Source organism: Aquarana catesbeiana, linkage group LG08 (assembly GCF_042186555.1).
Source record: "Aquarana catesbeiana isolate 2022-GZ linkage group LG08, ASM4218655v1, whole genome shotgun sequence".
Classification (NCBI taxonomy): Eukaryota; Metazoa; Chordata; class Amphibia; order Anura; family Ranidae; genus Aquarana; species Aquarana catesbeiana.
Window position 1 is genome coordinate 6,346,244 of NC_133331.1, and position 20,587 is coordinate 6,366,830.

The 20,587-nt window shown below is 45.2% G+C and overlaps 1 protein-coding gene across 1 annotated transcript in view; it reads right to left on the minus strand.

Moving 5' to 3' along the window:
- The window catches only part of FOXJ2 (forkhead box J2), a gene marked incomplete at its 5' end in the record, with an annotated part of 51,833 nt that overhangs the window by 5,617 nt on the left and 25,629 nt on the right, over positions 1-20,587 (minus strand). Inside the window, 8 exon segments of the mRNA XM_073595455.1 lie at positions 1,812-1,925; positions 2,542-2,760; positions 6,018-6,119; positions 6,212-6,430; positions 8,970-9,108; positions 13,296-13,427; positions 18,111-18,191; positions 19,772-19,846. Coding sequence (XP_073451556.1) covers positions 1,812-1,925; positions 2,542-2,760; positions 6,018-6,119; positions 6,212-6,430; positions 8,970-9,108; positions 13,296-13,427; positions 18,111-18,191; positions 19,772-19,846 — 1,081 coding nt within the window.

Sequence of the window (20,587 nt, forward strand, 5' to 3'; positions counted from 1 at the left end):
GATCACAGTCGACCATATGCCAAGATTTGGAGCTACATGAATGAGGCAGGATCAGTCACACCATGGAGGAGTCCGCATAACCTGGCTGCCATGCAGAGAAACACCGCTCCTCATATATCTGGGTCCTGAAGAAGCCAAATGATTGGTGAAACACGTCCACCCTATGGACGCTAGAGACCTCTATTCCATGTAGTCTGTATAGGATTACTAATATGTAGAGGATCTTTACCTTTCCCAATGTGTGAGATCGAATACTGCTGGTGGTTTCATCGGGTTTAATATTGTATAAATAAAGATTATCACTTTTTTTTTTTCATTTTGTGTATTGCTCCCTACACTGAGCTGCTATAGTCCACTTTCATAGGGGACAAGAGAATTCTCCAGGTGACACCTAATATAATAAACACATTTCAACTATTTTCCATTATACACATGGACATACAGTTATACTATATGTGATGCAGTTTTAGTGCCTTTTCTATGTAGAATAAGGATCTTATGAAGGATACATTGTTTTTTTTTTGATCATTTTATTTCTATTAATAGCTACAATGACGTATACACAGTCCTATGGGTCATTCTCCATACAGGATTGGGGTTGTGTTTCCTCTTCATGGTCTCCTGCAGTGGTTAGCAACTCCAGTCCTCAAGGCGCCCCCAACAGGTCTTGTTTTCAGGATTTCCCCTCAGATGAAACAGCTGTGGTAATTACAAAAATTGGAAAACACTCCTAGATCCACATCCGTATATACTTGAATTGGAAGAGAGAAGGGATAAAGAGCCACAAGGCCCTAATTCGGACTTTTCAGGCAAAATGGACAATAACATGGTACAAAAATATATTTTATTAACAATGCATCATGTCAAACAGGTCAAATAGAGAAGAATTAAAAACATACAATAGGCATACGATAGTTTATTAAAATCTAGTGTAACCGAAAGAGTTGACACCAAATGAACGGCAGTGAGCCCCTGTGCGTCAACATGTTTCGCTATTTTGCTTCGTCAGGACACACTTGGGGGTAGTTGAAATGAACAGGTCTCACTTTTAAAGATAAAACAAAGCAATCAAACGTGTTACAATAACATAAGTCTTAGTAAAAAACTTTCAAACATTGCTATATTCAGAGGACATGCGCACAACAAACATGAATAGCTACCTTGTCAGCATAAGATCTTATGCTGACAAGGTAGCTATTTATGTTGTGCTCATGTCCTCTGGATATAGCAATGTTTGAAAGTTTTTACTATCTCGTGTTTTTGTAACAAGTTTCATTGATTTGTTTTATCTTAGACAGTGAGACTTGTTCCTTTCAACTACCCCCAAGTGTGTCCTGATGAAGCAAAATAGCGAAACGCGTTGACGCACAGGGGCTCACTGCCATTCATTTGGGGTCAACTCTTTCGGTTACACTAGATTTTCATAAACTATCGTATACCTCATGTATGTTTTTAATTCTTCCCTATTTGACATGATTCATTGTTAATAAAATGTATTTTTGTACCATATTATTGTCCATTTTGCCTGAAAAGTCTGAATTAGGGCCCTGTGGCTCTTTATCCCTTCCCTCTACCAGCTGTGGTAATTACTAAGGCAGTGAAACTGATCAAATCACCTGTGCAAAATAATGGACAGCCTGAAAACATGACCCGTTGGAGTGCCTTGAGGACTGGAGTTGAGAAACACGGCTCTATTGTACTGATGGACTCTGCGTTGTGAGACCATCTGGATGTAGATATGAATTGCTATGGGCAAAGTAGCCACACTGGCAACCCTTTAGCAAGTGAACATAATAAGTATGGGCTCTCACCTTGCTGGCTGTATGTTGGTGGTGGTGCTTGGGTGTGAATAGGATATCCAGGGGGTGCAGTGAAATTGTGACCACAAGACACTGGAGTTGGCTGGTTTTGCCCATAGGTGGCCACTGGAGAGAGAGAAAAACATTTGCAGTGGGTTAATAGTTGCTCATATATATATATATATTGCCTACCAAGAAAACAACAAATAACCATGAGTATGAAGGCAAGAGCAGCCTCAGTCCAGACTATCCAAGCCACGCCCCCTACGTGTTTCGCCCACGGGGCTTCGTCATGGCTGCTCTTACCATCGTTACCTATGGGTTTTGTTGGATGTGCAGCACCTGGAACGATCCTTTTCCTTGTTTGCATACATTGAGCTGAGACAAGCTCCTTCCCAGCCTACACTCCAGAGAGGTTGGTCACCGCACAGGAGCCTGGAGCGCACCCCCATCTCTCTTTTGTGTGGATTTGCAAGGGAACCAATACTAGAAAGGAAGGTTAGTGCCAGACAAAGCTCATCCAGCATAATGTGAAAAATCTGCCTAAAAAAAAAGGCAACCATCAGTCCCTGCATGCAAACATTATACCAGTAGGGATGGGACTGGGATGGGAAGCCCATTGTTCTCCATGAAAGACTGACTGCCAACCAACCGACGTCTAAAACTGGCCACACACACAACCTTTGTACCATGTGGTACTAATCGGCACACCTGATCTCCCCACCCTCCTTCCTCCTCTTACCTGCCATGGTGTGCCCAGGCTTGGCTCCCTGAAGTGCACAGGAACTGCTGGTGGTGGGGGGCATGCAGGGAGATTGGCAGGCTGAGGTCTGGCCATGTGCGGGTGGTAGGAGACCCGTGTGGCTTAGCAGATGGGATAAGGAGTCACACAGGCTGGCGATGTGGTGCTGGTCTAAGCTCCAGTTCTTTAGCTCGGCCTGGCGCAGGCTCTCCATGAGGTCTGGGGGGGACCAAAGACAAAAAAAAAAAATAGGTTTACATTTCTTCAAATATTTATATTTCCTGCCCAGAGATGTTCGATGATCGTCACCGGTCAGGATTGGGTGACAACTAGAATACCACAAAGCTAAATCTGAGACGCCCTCAACCAAGGGATCATGGAGGACCGTCCATTGGCTGGGTCAGAACCTCCTGGATGATAGTCTGAGCAGATTCACTCAATACATACATGGTGACTATGTGGTGCTTCCTTTAACCAATCGGTGACCACCCACCCGCAACGTACTGAAGGCGAGCGGCCGCTGTAGGCAAAGCAACATACCGGTACGTCACGGCCTACTTCCAGGTATAGGGTGTGTGCATTATTGGGCACTGGGGGGAGCCTGGCAGCAAGTCCCGGCCAATGATTCACAGCTAGGACCTGCTGTGTCCAATCACAGCCCAGAGCCCTGTGATGGCAAACAACACAGAGCTCTGTACAGAGGGAACAATCTCAACTCTCTTAGTAAAAGCAGCACACACTACACATATGCACATATTTAACCCCTTGATCGCCCCAGAGGTTAACCTCTTCCCAGCCATTTTCATTAGTACAGTGACAGTGTATAGTATGATCACTGTATTAGTGTCACTGGTAATGTTAGTGGCAGTCCCCCCAGCTTCCGGTGTCATACTGACCACCACACTGTACCATAAGTCGCTGGTCGCCGCCATTAGTAGTATACAAAAAATAAATAATCTATTTATAAATAAAGAATAAATATATATATATATATATATATATATATATATAGAGGAACATATATTATATTTACTGGTTACTGAAAATTACTCGGAACCCCCAAACATATATATATATATATATATATATATATATATATATGCATGCGGGCGCGACCTACGTATCCATTCACGGGGATGGGGGTGCTTTAATTAATTTTTTTTTTGTTTATTTTAGTTTACTTTTTTTTAACACCTTTTCACTTTAAATTTTTTTTTTTTTTAAGCAGAGACCCTAGAGAATAAAATGGCAGCCATTGCAACTTTTTATGTCACACAGTATTTGTGCAGCAATTTTTTTTTTTTTTTTTTAAAAACAAGACTTTAATGAATAAAATAAATAAATAAATAAATAAATAAATAAATAAAGTTAGCCCAAATTTTTCTGTATAATGTGAAAGATAATGTTACGCCGAGTAAATAGATACCTAACATGTCACGCTTTAAAATTGCGCACGCTCGTGGAATGGCACCAAACTTCGGTACTTAAGGAGACACTTACATTTTTTGTACCGGTTACCAGTTTAGCGTTACAGAGGTCTAGGGCTAGAATTTTTATTTCTCTCGCTCCAACGTTTGCCGCAATACCTCACATGTGTGCTTTGAACGTTGTTTATTAATGCGGGCACACCCTGCGTATGCATTCGCTTCTGCGTGCGAGCGCGCGGGGACAGGGGCGCTTTAAATTAATTACATTTTTTTGTTTGTTTTAAAATTTTTTTTTTTTTTTTTTTTACATCTTTTTCCTTTAAAAAAAAAAAAAATTGACCACTTTAATTCCTATTACAATGAATGTAAACATCCCTTGTAATAGGAATAGTGTATGACAGGTCCTCTTTATGGAGAGATGTGAAGGTCTTTAAGACCCCACATCTCTCCTCCAGGCAGAAAAGGCTGAGATAAAAAAAAAGAACGATCTCAGGCTTTTTAGCCGAGTCTCCGGCATTGTTTACTTCCGCCGGCCCAGACGTGACGTCATAACGTTGTGCGCCCGGGCCTCCGAGAGTCCTAGAGATTGACGGGGACTGTCTTGTCCCTCGGATTTCTCTATGACTTTCTTCCGGCGGATTCCTTCTCCGGCTAGCCGATTGCACGGGGCGAGCCGGTAGAAGCACCGGGGAGGGAGGGGGGGGGGGAACATCCCTTCCCGCCACCTGTAAGACCGATCAAGCGGCTGAACAGCCGCTACGATTGTTCTTATGGTGAAGGGAATCGCCGGCTGAAAATAAATGAGACCTGAATGATGCCCGCAGCTGCACTCATCATCCAAATATCACCACTGGAAGATGAGGACTTCATATGACGGCCGGCGGTTTGGAAGTGGGTAAAAAAATGAATTAAATGGTGTTTTTGGTTTGTGGTGCTCAGCTCCTGTGAAGATCCACTTTAACCCACCACACACATGTTCAGGCCTTCAAGGTTTGCATAGCTTAGGTCAGGGGGTCTCAAACTGGTGGCCCTCTCCTTAGGTCAGGGGGTCTCAAACTGGTGGCCCTCCCCTTAGGTCAGGGGATCTCAAACTGTTGGCCCTCCGCTTAGGTCAGGGGGTCTCAAACAGGTGGCCCTCCGCTTAGGTCAGGGGGTCTCAAACAGGTGGCCCTCTGCTTAGGTCAGGGGGTCTCAAACTCCTGGCCCTCCCCTTAGGTCAGGGGGTCTCAAACTGGTGGCCCTCCCCTTAGGTCAGGGGGTCTCAAACTGGTGGCCCTCCGCTTAAGTCAGGGGGTCTCAAACTGGTGGCCCTATGCTTAGGTCAGGGGGGTCTCAAACTGGTGGCCCTCTGCTTAGGTCGGGGGTCTCTAACTGGTGGCCCTCCGCTTGGGTCAGGGGGCCTCAAACTGGTGGCCCTCTGCTTAGGTCAGGGGGTCTCAAACTGGTGGCCCTTCGCTTGGGTCAGGGGGCCTCAAACTGGTGGCCCTCCGCTTAGGTCAGGGGGCCTCAAACTGGTGGCCCTCCGCTTAGGTCAGGGGGTCTCAAACTGGTGGCCCTTCGCTTGGGTCAGGGGGTCTCAAACTGGTGGCCCTCCGCTTAGGTCAGGGGGCCTCAAACTGGTGGCCCTCCGCTTAGGTCAGGGGGTCTCAAACTGGTGGTCCTCCAGCTGTTGCGAAACTACAAGTCCCATCATGCCTCTGCTTGTAGGAGTCATGCTTGTAACTGTCAGCCTTGCAATGCCGTGTGGGACTTGTAGTTTCGAAACAGCTGGATTGCCAACAGTTTGAGACCCCTGGTAGGTTGTAGATGTACATGAAAGTGAGAGTAGAATACCAGAAGAGGACAGGAGAACCGGCAAAACAGAACTTTATTATTGAACTGCCTTTTCTCGGCAGACCCCGTGGTGCTCTTTGTGAATTGTCCAAACACCGAACGAACGGGATGTATGAAATATGATCCTAGAAGAACTTTCTGCCACCCTGGTTCCTCTACGCCCTGCTGGAGTGTGGGATGTCTTATGTAGTATTGGGAATCTTTACATTGACTGACCTGAGAATTGGGACAGGTCTACGGTGGACCAGTCCAGGTTGCTGACGATCTTGAAGCTCTCCTTTAGCGAGTCGATGTTGGAAGGCCAGTCGCTGGGGAGACCTGGATGGATGAAAACGGAAGAGCAAGGTGTGACTTTACAGCCAGTACAAGTTCCCCCGATTCCTTACACAGCCTGGATAGGATAGACTCACCCAGAGGCATGCTGGGGGCAGCTGGCCGGGACATCTGCTGGGAGGGTAGGTAAGGCGGCTGCTGGTGCTGGGCTTGATGGTGAGAAGACGAGGGGTTGCTGATGCTGGGGACATTGTGGGGGTGCAGTGAGGAGGACTCCCCCGAATTCTGCTGGTACATGCAGCAGCTGGAGGAAGGTGGTGGTGGTGGTGGTACATCGGTGGGGAGAGGAGAGAGTCCTGAGGATAAAGAGGAGGAGAGTCACATTCCGGAGAGCAAACACCCATCTCCTACAAGCTCCCTAGGTGCTGATCTATGGGGGAACCCGGCCCTAGCTGACCCTGATCCTACCGGTGCCGGCCACTCCTGTTTAAGGGAATCCCTAAATTTGGGGAATGCGCAGAACAGCAATTCTAAACCTATATGGAAAAAACTATTTATGGGTTTTTTTTAGTGTTGGATAATATGGGGAAGGTCAGTTCCTGCTGAATCGGCTCATTCTATAGGTGGACCTATCGGCAAGGGGTGCGAGGGAGGGGCCCTGTGGTATCATGTGAGGTGGGAGGGGATTTGTGTTGGTAGGGGGAATTTGGAGGGCAGCAAGAGGTAAGAATTGTTTCACGGGGGGGGGGGCGGTTCTAGGAGTGGAGGAGGAGGTCTGTGTTATGAGGTGGGATAGGGGAAGAGGTTTGTGCTAGGTTAGGAGAGGGCATTGGGGAAACTAGTGGGGGGGGGGGGTGTAATTGTACTAGGGGGGACTTTTTTTTTTGGGGGGGGGGATTTGTGCTAGAAGGGGACATTTTAGGGGTAGAGGATTTGTACTAGGAGGGGGATTTTTTGGGGGGGGCAAAAATTTGTACTGGGAGGGGGGATTTCAGCAGGGGGGTGGATTTGTACTGGGAGGAGGGGGGATTTATACTTAGGGGGTAATCATGCAGACACATAGTACTCATGCATATTTAGGGGGGTGCAGTTTGGCATGTTTGCCTGGGCTCTACATGACTTTGTCCCGGCACTGCAGCCACTGTTCAGGTATGCTGGCAGCCGCGGGTACCGGCTATCAGAACAGAATACCAGCACTGCAGATCTATGCGGTTTATCATGTATGGGGGAATCATGTGATTTCGCTTGTTCAGCCAACGGTGCCAAATGAGAGAAATGGTAACGTGTATGGGCGGATTTATACCGTACAGACCATGGGGAGCCACTCAGCCGCTGATGGGAACTGTTCTTGGCCAGTTCTGTACATGAGTGGAAAATTCCATTCCTATCCATAGGACACACAATGGATGGCACCTGCGAGGGATCAGATGGAGAACTTGCAGCCGCCATGCCGCTCTCCATGAGCCGCACAATTCTGATGTCACCGGAACATCGACAGGCGAGTATGAAACTTCGAGTGAGTGCTAAAGCAGAGGTGTCCAAACCCAGCCCTTTGTTTGCCTTTATCCTGTCCTTGGGGCTCTATTGCTCCCACTGACACCAATGATGGGGCACTATTCCTCCCACTGATACCAATGACGGGGCACTATTCCTCCCACTGACACCAATGATGGGGCACTATTCCACTGACACCAATGATGGGGCACTATTCCCCCCACTGATACCAATGATGGGACACTATTCCTCTCACTGTCACCAATGATGGGACACTATTCCTACCAATGATGGGGCACTATTCCTCCCACTGACACCAATGATGTGGCACTATTCCTCCCACTGACACCAATGATGGGGCACTATTCCTCCCACTGACACCAATGATGGGGCACTATTCCTCCCACTGACACCAATGATGTGGCACTATTCCTCCCACTGACACCAATGATGGGACACTATTCCTCCCACTGACACCAATGATGGGACACTATTCCTTCCACTGACACCAATGATGGGACACTATTCCTTCCACTGACACCAATGATGGGACACTATTCCGCCCACTGACACCAATGATGGGGCACTATTCCTCCCACTGATACCAATGATGGGACACTATTCCTCCCACTGACACCAATGATGGGACACTATTCCTCCCACTGACACCAATGATGGGGCACTATTCCTCCCACTGACACCAATGATGGGACACTATTCCGCCCACTGACACCAATGATAGGACACTATTCCTCCAACTGATACCAATGATGGGGCACTATTCCTCCCACTGATACCAATGATGGGACACTATTCCGCCCACTGACACCAATGATGGGACACTATTCCTCGCTCTGACACCAATGATGGGACACTATTCCTCCCACTGATACCAATGATGGGACACTATTCCGCCCACTGACACCAATGATGGGACACTATTCCTCCCACTGACACCAATGATAGGACACTATTCCTCCCACTGACACCAATGATGGGACACTATTCCTCTCACTGACACCAATGATGGGACACTATTCCTCCAACTGATACCAATGATGGGACACTATTCCTCCCACTGACACCAATGATGGGACACTATTCCGCCCACTGACACCAATGATGGGACACTATTCCTCCCACTGACACCAATGATGGGGCACTATTCCTCCCACTGACACCAATGATGGGGCACTATTCCTCCCACTGACACCAATGATGGGGCACTATTCCTCCCACTGACACCGATAATGAGGCACTATTCCTCCCACTAATTTCGATGCCGGAGTGTGAAATGAAGCTGAAATGTTCTGTGAGTCGGCTCGGTCCCGGGTAGGTTCCAAGGGCTCTGCTGCACTACCTGGCCGGTCACCTTCCTGCACTACCCTCCTCCATTCTCACCCTGTTTACCCTGCAATGTACGGTACAGGCTGCGGAAGGAACAGCTGAGGTCGGGGATTTCCGAGAAGGAGAATTTGTAGCAGTCGTTGTTGTTGTAGGACGGGGCTCTGGAGTCTGGCGGCATGTGAGCCGGGGCAGCCTATGGGGGGGGGGGGGAGAAAAGAGAAACGGGATCAGTCAGTAATACCAAACAAGGGTTAGAAAAATACATTGCATCTTCAGTGATGGTACACAATGATCTGACCTCAACACCTTCACCTACCAATGTAGGTCTATAAAACATCCTGGTATTTAACCCCTTCAATACCGGGCACTTTCACCTCCTTCCTGCCCAGGTCAATTTCCAGCTTTCAGCGCCGTCACACTCAGGAATGGCAGCAGGCGGGTGTGAGGACATCGGCACGCACAGCGAGGAGAAGACCTTTGGAGGATGGTCTGGTGTCAAGAAGGGCAGCAAAGAAGCCACTTCTCTCCAGGAAAAGTATCGGGGACAGACTGATATTCTACAAGAGGTCCAGGGATTGGACTGCTGAGGACTGGGGGAAAAGTCATTTTCTCTGATGGATCCCCTTGGGGCATCTGGAAAAAAGCCTTGTGCGGAGAAGAAAAGGTGAGCGCTACTATCAGTCCTGTGTCATGCATCCTGAGACCATTCATGGGCGGGGCTTCTTCTCAGCCAAGGGAGTGGGGGGGGGTCACTCACAATTTTGCCATGAATAAAGAATGGTACAAAAACCTCCTCCGAGAGCAACTTCTCCCAACCATCCAAGAACAGTTTGGTGAGGAACAATGCCTTCTCCAGCATGAGGGAGCACCTTGCCATAAGGCAAAAGTCATAACTAAGGGGGGCTTGGAGGACAAAACATGGACATTTTGGGTCAATGGCCAGGAAACTCCCTAGACCTTAGTCCCATTGTGGTCAATCCTAAAGAGGCAGGCTGAACAAAAAAAAACCTCACACAAATTATGACAAACTCCAAGCATTGATTATGGAAGAATTGGGGGGGGGGGGGGGGGACGGCCATCAGTCAAGATGTAGCCCAGAAGTTGATGACACCATGCTGGGGGGAATTGCAGAGGTCTCTAAAATAGAAAGGTCACCACTGCAAATAATGACTCTTTGCATAAAATTCATGTCATTTAGATATGTGCAATTCGTTTAGTTAGGAATTCACTTTTTAACGAATTTTGACAAATTCGTTAATTCCGAAATCTCCGAAGTTCGAAATTTCGGAAATTCTAAGTTGTTCAGATAATTCGAAGTTTCGGAAATTGGAAAATTTGAAAATTCAAAAATTTGGAAATTTGAAAATCCAAAAATAAGAATGATAAGCTGAAAATTCAAAAGAATGAAAATACGAAAATCCAGAAAAATAATAAAAATAACTATTAAATTACAGGTATTGGAATTTCCTTTCAAATTTGGCTGTTTGTGAACGTAACGAGTACGAATTTATCCGAAGTTACGAATCATCCAAAATAACAACTGCCGTATCTAAACGAATGGAACTTAACAATCTAACAATAATAGATAACACTAATAATAATTAAACCTTTTTATTATTATTATTTATTATTATGTTCCTTCCATTTGTTTAGATGCGGCACTCGTTATTTCGGATAATTCGCAACTTCGGATAAATTTGTATTTATTAAGTTCACAAACAGCCAAATTTGAAAGGAAATTACAATACCTATAATTTAATAGCTATTATTAGTTAGTTATTATTTCGAATTTAACTGATTTTCTTTCTTTTTTTCAGATTTTTGAAGTTTTGGATTTTCTAATTTTTGAATTTCCGAACTTTCAAATTTCGAAAATTCAGAATTTGAAACTTTGGAAATTTGAAAATTCGGAAATCGAAAATTCGGAAATTTGAAAATCCGAGTTCCGAATTTTCAAAAAAAAAAAAAAGCAAAAGAATGAATGAAAGGAAAATGAACAAATATTTTGTCAGTGCACATGTCTAATGTCATTGTCAATCAAAGCCTCTGACACTTCTGGAATGCTTGTATTATACTTCAGTATCCCAGAGTAACATCTGACAAAAAGATCTAAAAACACTGAATCAGCAGACTTATTTATTATTATTTTTTTTTTTTATTATACTAGTAATGACGACGATCAGTGCCTTATAGTGGAACTGTGATAGTGCGGCAGACAATCTGACACTAACAGTTTAATTTACTAAAACTGTTGCACTCAGAATCTGGTGCAGCTGTACCTGACAGCCAATCATCTTTGCAAGGTAAAAAAAAAAAAAACAGCCACATTGATGCTGTCTGTAGAGAGCTCTGTGTTGTTTACCGACACAGAGCTCTCTTCTGTCATTCGCTCAATCAGCAGGTCCTGACCATACATTATTGGCCAGGACACTCTAATTGGCTTGTGCTGTAGAGAATAACAGCACAGCCGGGGAGCCGTACTCCTAATATATATATATATATATATATATATATATATATATATATATATATATATGTGTGTGATCCAGCGCAGCTGGGCCACACCATAGCAGTAAAGCTACAGGAGGCGGTCAGAAAGTAGTTATTTGAACAAATGCAATCTGAGGACACACATGGTGGTAAAGAAGCTGCACACCCTAAATAATATACTACAAAAGAAACTAGAAAATTCCCTGGGAGGGGTGGGGGGTTGTTGCATGAAAAAGACTAATCAAGCAAATTTCACTATATAAAAATATGTTTTATTATGCAAATATTAAAATCAACAAAGGTTTTAAAATATGAATTCTGGTTACATAAATTGTAGGCATGGCATATACTCACGACAAATTTTACAGTAATGATCCTGCCCCAAACGCCCCAAAGTGTTTCGACCAAGCAAGTCGTAGTCTTCTTCAGGGGGACTGGGTTACCTCCAATTGATGGGAGACAGTGGGTTTGGAACCAGAGATTTTCAAAAAACGATCAGAAGACCTCGCTTAGGTCATTCTGACCATCCACCTGGCGGGGCCCAACGTGACTGGCTTACAAGGAACCATGCCAACAGTGCCTGGAGGAGATGGGATTAGGCCACTTTAGACAGATAAATCACTTGTATTACCCCCAATATAGGATTTGCATCTGAGCATGCTTGTGCGCACCAACTGCCAATGAAAGATCCTTCATTGGAAGGTGCAAACAAGCGTGCTCAAATGCAAATCGGTGGTTCATACCATCAACGAAGCACCTTGCAATCGAGTTCTCTTGGCACTGTATAGACTCCTATATCGAGCGTAATACAAGTGACTTATCTGTCTGAGGTGACCTAATCCCATCTCCTCCAGGCACTGTTGGCATGGTTCCCTGTAAGCCAGTCGCGTTGGGCCCCCGCCAGGTTGGATGGTCAGAATGACCTAAGCAAGGTCTTGGATAATCATTTTTTGAAAATCTCTGGTTCCAAACACTGTCTCCCATCAATTGGAGGTAACACAGTCCCCCTGAAGAAGACTACGACTTGCTTGGTCGAAACACGTTGGGGGGGGGGGGGCAGGATCATTACTGTAAAATTTGTAATTTATGTAACCAGAGTTCATATTTTAAAACCTTTGTTTAATATTTGTATAATAAAACATATTTTATATATACTGAAATTCGCTTGCTAGTCCGTTTGCTGCAACAAAAAAAAAAAAAAAACCCCGGGGGGAATTTTCAAGTTTCTTCTATAATTGAACAAATGCAAAGTGTTCTCTGAATGGTGTTTGTGCCCAGCGGCTGACCTGTGAATGGCATCAAGCAAGCCCCCCCCGCCCTCCCCCCATGTGTTCCCTATGCAGGGAACCTAACACAGGACCTAGAAGACGGTGAGGATCGGGGTAGTAGCCAGGGCCGTCTTTATTACAGGGCAAAAGGGGCAGCTGCCCTGGGCCCAGTCATTGTTGTGGGGCCCAAAGCAGCTGCCCCTTGAGCCCTGCACTGCCTGCAAATAGTTCATTAGTGAATTCGGGAGGGCCCAAGAAAATGTTTGCCTGGGGTCCATTCAATATTAAAGATGGCCCTGGTAGTAGCAGTATCTCCTACATCAGTGGTTCTCAACCTCAGTCCTCAAGTACCCCCAACAGGCCATGTTTTGGGAATTTCTCTTAGATAAAATAGCTGTCCAAAATACCAAGCCATTGACTCTGATTTAAAGCATCTGTGCAAGATGAAGGAAAACCTGCAAACATGGCCTGTTGGGGGTACTTGAGGACAGGGTTGGGAACCCCTGTCCTACAGTGATCTTCTGTGATCCCCCACATGTACAGCATACACATATTTACATCCAGAAATGTAACAAACGTTCTTCCACCTTCTGATTTCCTCTGAATGAAGACGTTCACTCACCTGGCTGTAGCTGGGGAGGGGGGAATTGTTCTCCATATGATGTCCTTGTGCATTCTCCGTGGTTACGGACACATCACTGGTGGTACTCAGGGGGCTCTTATTGACTTCCTGTTCGGTGGAATCCTGGGAGAGCTGCAAGTGACACCCAGAGATCGACATTACAACCCTACGACACAGATTCCTGTGACTGTCCATGCTACACAACAGAGGAGAGCAAGACGGTGACTACCTCCATCTGATTATCCACTTGCCGATCGCAATACATATTGGTAAAGTGGTTTAACCGGATTATGGATGAAGATGTCATCATAGCCCCGGTATTTTATTTTTCAGTCGGTGACCAACTCTCTCATGAAAGCATTCCGAGCGGACCAATAACCACTGCATCCCTTTCAGAAGCAGCCCCCACTTAACGTTTTTACTGGCATGCCCAAGAAACGATCCGACAGGTCACCACAGCTGGCCATAGAGGTCACCAAGACACCAGATCATCTCTGATCGCCTCTATGGCCTTGGAGGATCGGATCGACGCCTAGATGTCACTTCCAATCCAGCGGTGACACCTGTGGTCGGGACCTATCTCTGGATACTTTACTCCCATTTCCCACTTGGGAACCTATGGATGCGGCTATATATATTTTTTTAGCCCCCCCCCTTAATAGGAGGAAGTCCTGGATATGTATACATAACACTCCAGCCAGCATACCAAGCTGAGGACTGGAAGGACACTTGGGTGGATACATCTAGCTACTATTTGGGCCTTCTACCCTTTATTAGGGGCAAGTGTATCAATCTCCATTGACATTGATGGATATGTTTGATGTATAGTCCCTCCTCCTCAACTATATAATCCAGTTTGTGTGAATCTACTCGACTCCTGACTTGAGAACTGCCAATGACCTTGGTTACAGAAGAGGTGGAACCTTCCTTTCCTCAATCCAAGTGTCAGGATACGTGATTTACTTTTCACCATTAACTCGTCCGGTGGATAGGAACCATTCTGGTTTTGAATCTATCTCTGTGTGGTGTCGGCCCTATACCTAATCCTAAGGGTCATGAGCACCTACCCAGTAATGTCCTGAGGAAGCATTTTGTGAAACGCGTAGACAAGAGCGCATGGAGAAGTTTATGGACTCTACTCATTGATACAAGTTGTATAGTATTTGTGTCCACATGGATTTCATTCATATCCATAACTCCAAGCCTATCCTATTGGGTATCTGTTGATCCTGTCAGTTAGTAGGGTGTTGTTGTTTGTCAAAATGTCATTTTAGCTAGTATATTTTGTAATAAAGATTTGCATTTTTTTTAAAAACAATACTGCCTCATGTTGTGATTTTACTGCCTCATATTGTGATTTTTTTTTTGATAGAGTTGTCTCAACTCATTCAATCCTTTTTCGATCCAGGGTGGAGGTAACGTTTTTGTTTTTTTGTTTTGTTTTTTTTTTAGCAAAAGATCACATTATTACAATTATTTTTTAAGCAAAAGATCACATTATTATTATTATTTACTTTTTTTAAGCAAAAAGCCACAATTTTTTTTTTTAGCAAAAGATCACATTATTTCTATTATTTTTTTAAGCAAAAGATCACATTATTATTTACTTTTGTTAAGAAAAAGGCCAAATTAATATTTTTTTTTTTTTTCGCAAAAGATTACATTATTACTATTATTTTTTTTAAGCAAAAGATCACATTATTATTTACTTTTGTTAAGAAAACGGCCACATTAATATTTTATTTTTTAAGCAAAGGATCACATTATTATTATTTTTTAAGCAGGAGATCACATTATTTTTATTGTATCTTTTTTTTTTTTTGCAAAAAATCACATTTAAAAAAAAAAAAAATTTAAACAAAAGTATACATTGTTTTTATATACTTTTTTACACAAAAAAATCACATTTTTTTAGCTTTTGATTATAAAAGGTAGAGGAAGAAGAGATTTGGAGTCCTATTGACCCCAGATCTCTCCATAAAAAGGACCTGTCATCCTTATTGACCACCCGTCAAACTCTGCACCCTGTGTTAAAAAAAATTGCCACAACTGAAAAGCACAGCAACATTGTCCATTGCATGTGTATAGCTACATCCAGCTCTATTCTCCCAGTTATAGTGTGCGGCTGGGGAGCGGTATCACCGTGGCTTACCCACCAATTTTTACTCCACCCCCCCGTCTAAATGAAAAAGACCTTAGGGCTTGTTGTCAGTTGTGCCACCCCCTCTGAAAAGTGATCTGCAGTGGATTCCACTATGGGGTTCTCCTGCTTCCCCAGCACTAGTCCTGTACTTTGCTCCCCTCACTTCTGAAGGACCCTCACTTTTGTCAGGGAGAAGTCTGGCTACATAGAAGGGGTCAAAATGGCCAGCAAATCTTTTAGGAATACAGTGTCTTAGGCACAGGGCCTCCCCAAAATGGCTGCCAGGAGCCCACTGCTGAAGACAAGTCAGTTCACTGTAAGGTCCATCTAGTGCTCAGAGCACAGCAGGCTCCATTCCCTGTATATCAAGCAAGTGCCGGGACACGGTGGTGGACCTCTTGTGATGGACCTCTTGTGGTGGACCTCTTGTGGTGGACTTCTTGTTCCTTGACACCCTTGTTACAAGCTTTTTCAACATTTGATACATTTTGTGTCCCTTTGCTTGCTGGCTGTGGACTGTTCCAGATACAACTATGGAGCCCAGTGGACATCTCTGCTGGCTTCAGAGCAGAGGTGGAAATGTCTGCTTCTGGTGCTCCTAGATCAGTGATGGCGAACCTCGGCACCCCAGATGTGTTGGAACTACATTTCCCATGATGCTCATGCACTCTGCAGTGTAGTTGAGCATCATGGGAAATATAGTTCCAAAACATCTGGGGTGCCGAGGTTCACCATCACTGCCCCAGATGATAAACTCTGCGAAACGCGTTGACCGCAATACAGCGACCATTGCGAACCCTAAAGTTGGGTATTTCCGAATTGGTTGTTGGCTGTGACCTCAAAAAAATTCAAGAAGGTAATAATTGTTTTCAATATGTTCTCATTGTTTCTAATATTTGTATCAATAAAATTGGATGGTATCTTTTAAATTAGTTTGTTTTACTATTGGAGGCAATACAGTGCCTTGAAAAAGTATTCATACCCCTTGAAATTTCCCCACATTTTGTCATGTTACAACCAAAAACATAAATGTATTTTATTGGGATTTTATGTGATAGACCAACACAAAGTGGCACATAATTGTGAAGTGGAAGGAAAATGATAAATGATACAAATAAATATGTGAAAAGTGTGGGGGAGGGGCATTTGTATTCAGCCCCCTTTACTCTGATACCCCTAACTAAACTAGTGGAACCAATTGCCTTCAGAAGTCAAAATTAGTAAATAGAGCCCACCTGTGTGTCATTTAATCTCATTATAATTACAGCTGTTCTGTGAAGCCCTCAGAGGTTTGTTAGAGAACCTTAATGGAACAAACAGCATCATGAAGGCCAAGGAACACACCAGACAGATCAGGGATAAAGTTGTGGAGAAGTATAAAGCAGGGTTAGGTTATAAAAAAAAATCTCCCAAGCTTTGAACATCTCACAGAGCTCTGTTCAATCCATCATCGGAAAACGGAAAGAGTATGGCCCAACTGCAAACCTACCAAGACATGGCCGTCCACCTAAACTGACCGGCTGGGCAAGGAGAGCATTCATCAGAGAAGAGCCAAGAGGTACATGGTAACTCTGGAGGAGCTGCAGAGATCCACAGCTCAGGTGGGAGAATCTGTCCACAGGACAACTATTAGTCGTGTTCTCCACAAATCTGCCCTTTATGGAAGAGTGACAAGAAGAAAGACATTGGTGAAAGAAAGTCATAAGAAGTCCTGTTTGTAGTTTGTGAGAAGCCATGTGGAGGACACAGCAAACATGTGGAAGAAGGTGCTCTGGTCAGATGAGACCAAAATTCAACTTTGTGGCCTAAAAGTAAAACGCTATGTGTGGGGGGAAAACTAACACTGCACATCACCCTGAACACACCATCCCCACCGTGAAACATGGTGGTGGCAGCATCATGTGGTGGGGATGGTTTTCTTCAGCAGGGACAGGGAAGCTGGTCAGAGTTGATGGGAAGATGGATGGAGACAAATACAGGACAATCTTAGAAGAAAACCTGTTAGAGTCTACAAAAGACTTGAGACTGGGGCGGAGGTTCACCTTCCAGCAGGACAACGACCCGAAACATCCAGCCAGAGCTACAATGGAATGGTTTAGATCAAAGCATATTCATGTGTTAGAATGGCCCAGTCACAGTCCAGACCTAAATCACATTGAGAATCTGTGGCAAGACTTGAAAATTGCTGTTCACAGACGCTCTCCATCCAATCTGACAGAGCTTGAGATATTCTACAAAGAAGAATGGGCAGAAATGTCCTCTCTAGATGTGCAAAGCTGGTAGAGACATCCCCAAAAAGACTTGTAGAGAAAGGAGGTTCTACAAAGTATTGACTCCGGGGGGCGCCATACAAATACCCCCCCCCCCCCACTTTTCACATATTTATTTGTATCATTTATCATTTTCCTTCCACTTCACAATTATGTGACACTTTGTGTTGGTCCATCACATAAAATCCCAATAAAATACATTTACGTTTTTGGTTGTAACATGACAAAATGTGGAAAGTTTCAAGGGGTATGAATACTTTTTCAAGGCACTGTAGGTGAAGTCCCCCACTTTTATGCTCTTTAGGATTTTCTGAATAGATTATAAGCCCCATACTTATTTCTTTTGGTAAAGTTCTGCATGGGTGGAGCTGAAGTGATAGGGTGTGACACAGCTGCAGTTACCTCATCATCGGGGTGTGGCCTCTTCCTCCGGGGCAGGGCTACGTCTTCTTTTGGGCAGCTGTCAATCATCCAATAGGATCCCTGGAGGGGAACAGAGCAAAGTTTGCATCAGTTAGACCTTCATGAATTCTTTCCTTCCATGTACTTCCTGTTTGTGTGTCCGGATTTCCCTTATAAACCTCATGAAAAGGTTGCTGGAGGGTATCAGACATGTGCAGATCGCAAAAACGTCTTTTTTATTCGGATTGTTTCGTCAAAGTTACTAATTTTGTTTCCTTGCATTCGTAACAAAATTAGTTTTGTTTCATTCATTTGTTTTTTGACTGGATTAAAATTTTTCCAATGGATTTGAAGTATTTGAATCGAAAATTATCGAATGAATCAATCCAAATTCATCGTGAAGAACAGCTGGTTCTATTCAAATTCAAATTTCGGAAGACGGTTAGATTCTATTTTATTCTGATCTATTCTATTTTTTACTACTCTATTATTTTCTATTCTATTTTACTCTATTCTTTTATGTTTTGTTGTATTCTATTCTTTTTGAAATTTGAATGTCAGAACACGGCTGTATTCTAATTTTTTTTCAATTTTTTTCTTTTCTATCACCACAGTCCACTCACAGTCCACTTCATCTTCCCATTTCTCTTTGTCCCCCAGAGTGAAGGGACCCCCCCCCCCCCCCCCCTCTCAAGAACCCCTTGATGCAAGTGGTGGGAGGAGTTATGCAAATATCAAAATGCCTTGATGGGCAGTTGGTCAGTCTGGAGGAGTGGGCGTTCCTAGGTAGGTTGTATTTACAAAGGTAACGCCCACATGTGACGCTGAGCTTCCCACGACTATAAGAACTGAAATCCAATGAATGGAAGGAGGCGGGGCCAGGGAGGAAAGGTCCGTCTGGATCGCTGATGCAGATTTCTTAACTTCCTGGAAATGAGGGGAAATCTTTTTTTTAGGGAAGTCCCGGGTAGCAGTAAAAACCAGACAGGGGTAAAAACCACCCCCCCCATGAGTCTCACCACCCCCCCATGAGTCTCACCACCCCCCCATGAGTCTCACCACCCCCCATGAGTGTTACCCCCCCCATGAGTTTCACCCCCCATATGAGTCTTACCTCTCCATGAGTCTTACCCCCAGCATGAGTCTCACCCCCCATCATGAATCTTACCCCCCCATATGAGTCTTACCTCTCCATGAGTCTTACCCCCAGCATGAGTCTCACCACCCCATCATGAATCTTACCCCCCCATATGAGTCTTACCTCCCCATGAGTCTTACCCCTCCATTAGCCTCACCCCCCCATGAGTCTCTTCCACCCATGAGTCTCACCCCCCCCCCCCCCCCGAGTCTCACCCCCCATTAGCCTCACCCCCCCATGAGTCTCACCCCCCCATGAGTCTCACCCTCCCCATGAGTCTCACCCTCCCCATGAGTCTCACCCTCCCCATGAGTCTCACCCCCCCATAAGTCTCACCCCCCTGTACTGAGTATAGTTCAGTGTAGTGGAGTGTGTATGGTGATCTCCCCTGCTATGACTACAATGTAGAAGCCGGTATGAATACTTTCCTCCCAGTGAAGGATACCCCTCTATGAGCGGGTAAGTGACCTTGTACCACAGACCCCCCCCTCCCTCACCCTCATTGTATAGAGATAATGCTGACCTTTCCCGGGTCATCCCTGGGCCGCGGCACTTTCCGGAAACACTTGTTCAGAGACAGGTTGTGGCGGATCGAGTTCTGGAAGACACAAAGGATTGACATATCAGTATATCGCTCTTCACAATGGCCGCCTTGGTATAGCTGGGAATGGTCCCCTTCCATCCTGACCCCCCCATTGCAGCCGCAATTCTCAGACTGATCCCCCGGAGGGGGCAGGCAACCTCAGAGCTCCGGGTGGAACTACAAGTCCCAGAAGGTATGGCAAGACTGACAGCTACAGGCATGACCAGGGCTGCTGTTAGAAACCACAGGGCCCCCATATAGCTAACACCACAGCCCCCCCAAATAAAAACAGTTTACTATGAATGAACACAGTGAGTGATCAGCATCAATCACTCATTGTGTTCATTCAGGAAAGCAAGTGGCCGGTACATGTGACATATTTACCAGACCCCCCCCCCCCACCACTCTTCATCCTAAAAAAACACAGTTTACTATACTTTAGCTATGAATGAACACAGTGTGTGATCGGCGCCGGTCACTCATTGTGTTCATTCAGGGAAGGAAGTGGCCGGTAAATGTGACCTATTTACCAAACCCTTCCCCCCCACTCTCCATCCTGAAGGATCCTATTGTGTGCTCACAGCTGCTGGCAGGAAGGAGAGGAAAGAAGCCAACGGCACTGTGGGGGGGGGGGCACACGAGGGGGGGGGGGCCTGGGCAGCAAGGGGAAACGTCCGCCGCCCTCCGCCGCCCTCCCTATCCATGTGCCCAGCCCCTTTCAGGACGCCGGGCACATGAATTCCTATGGCGGGGGTG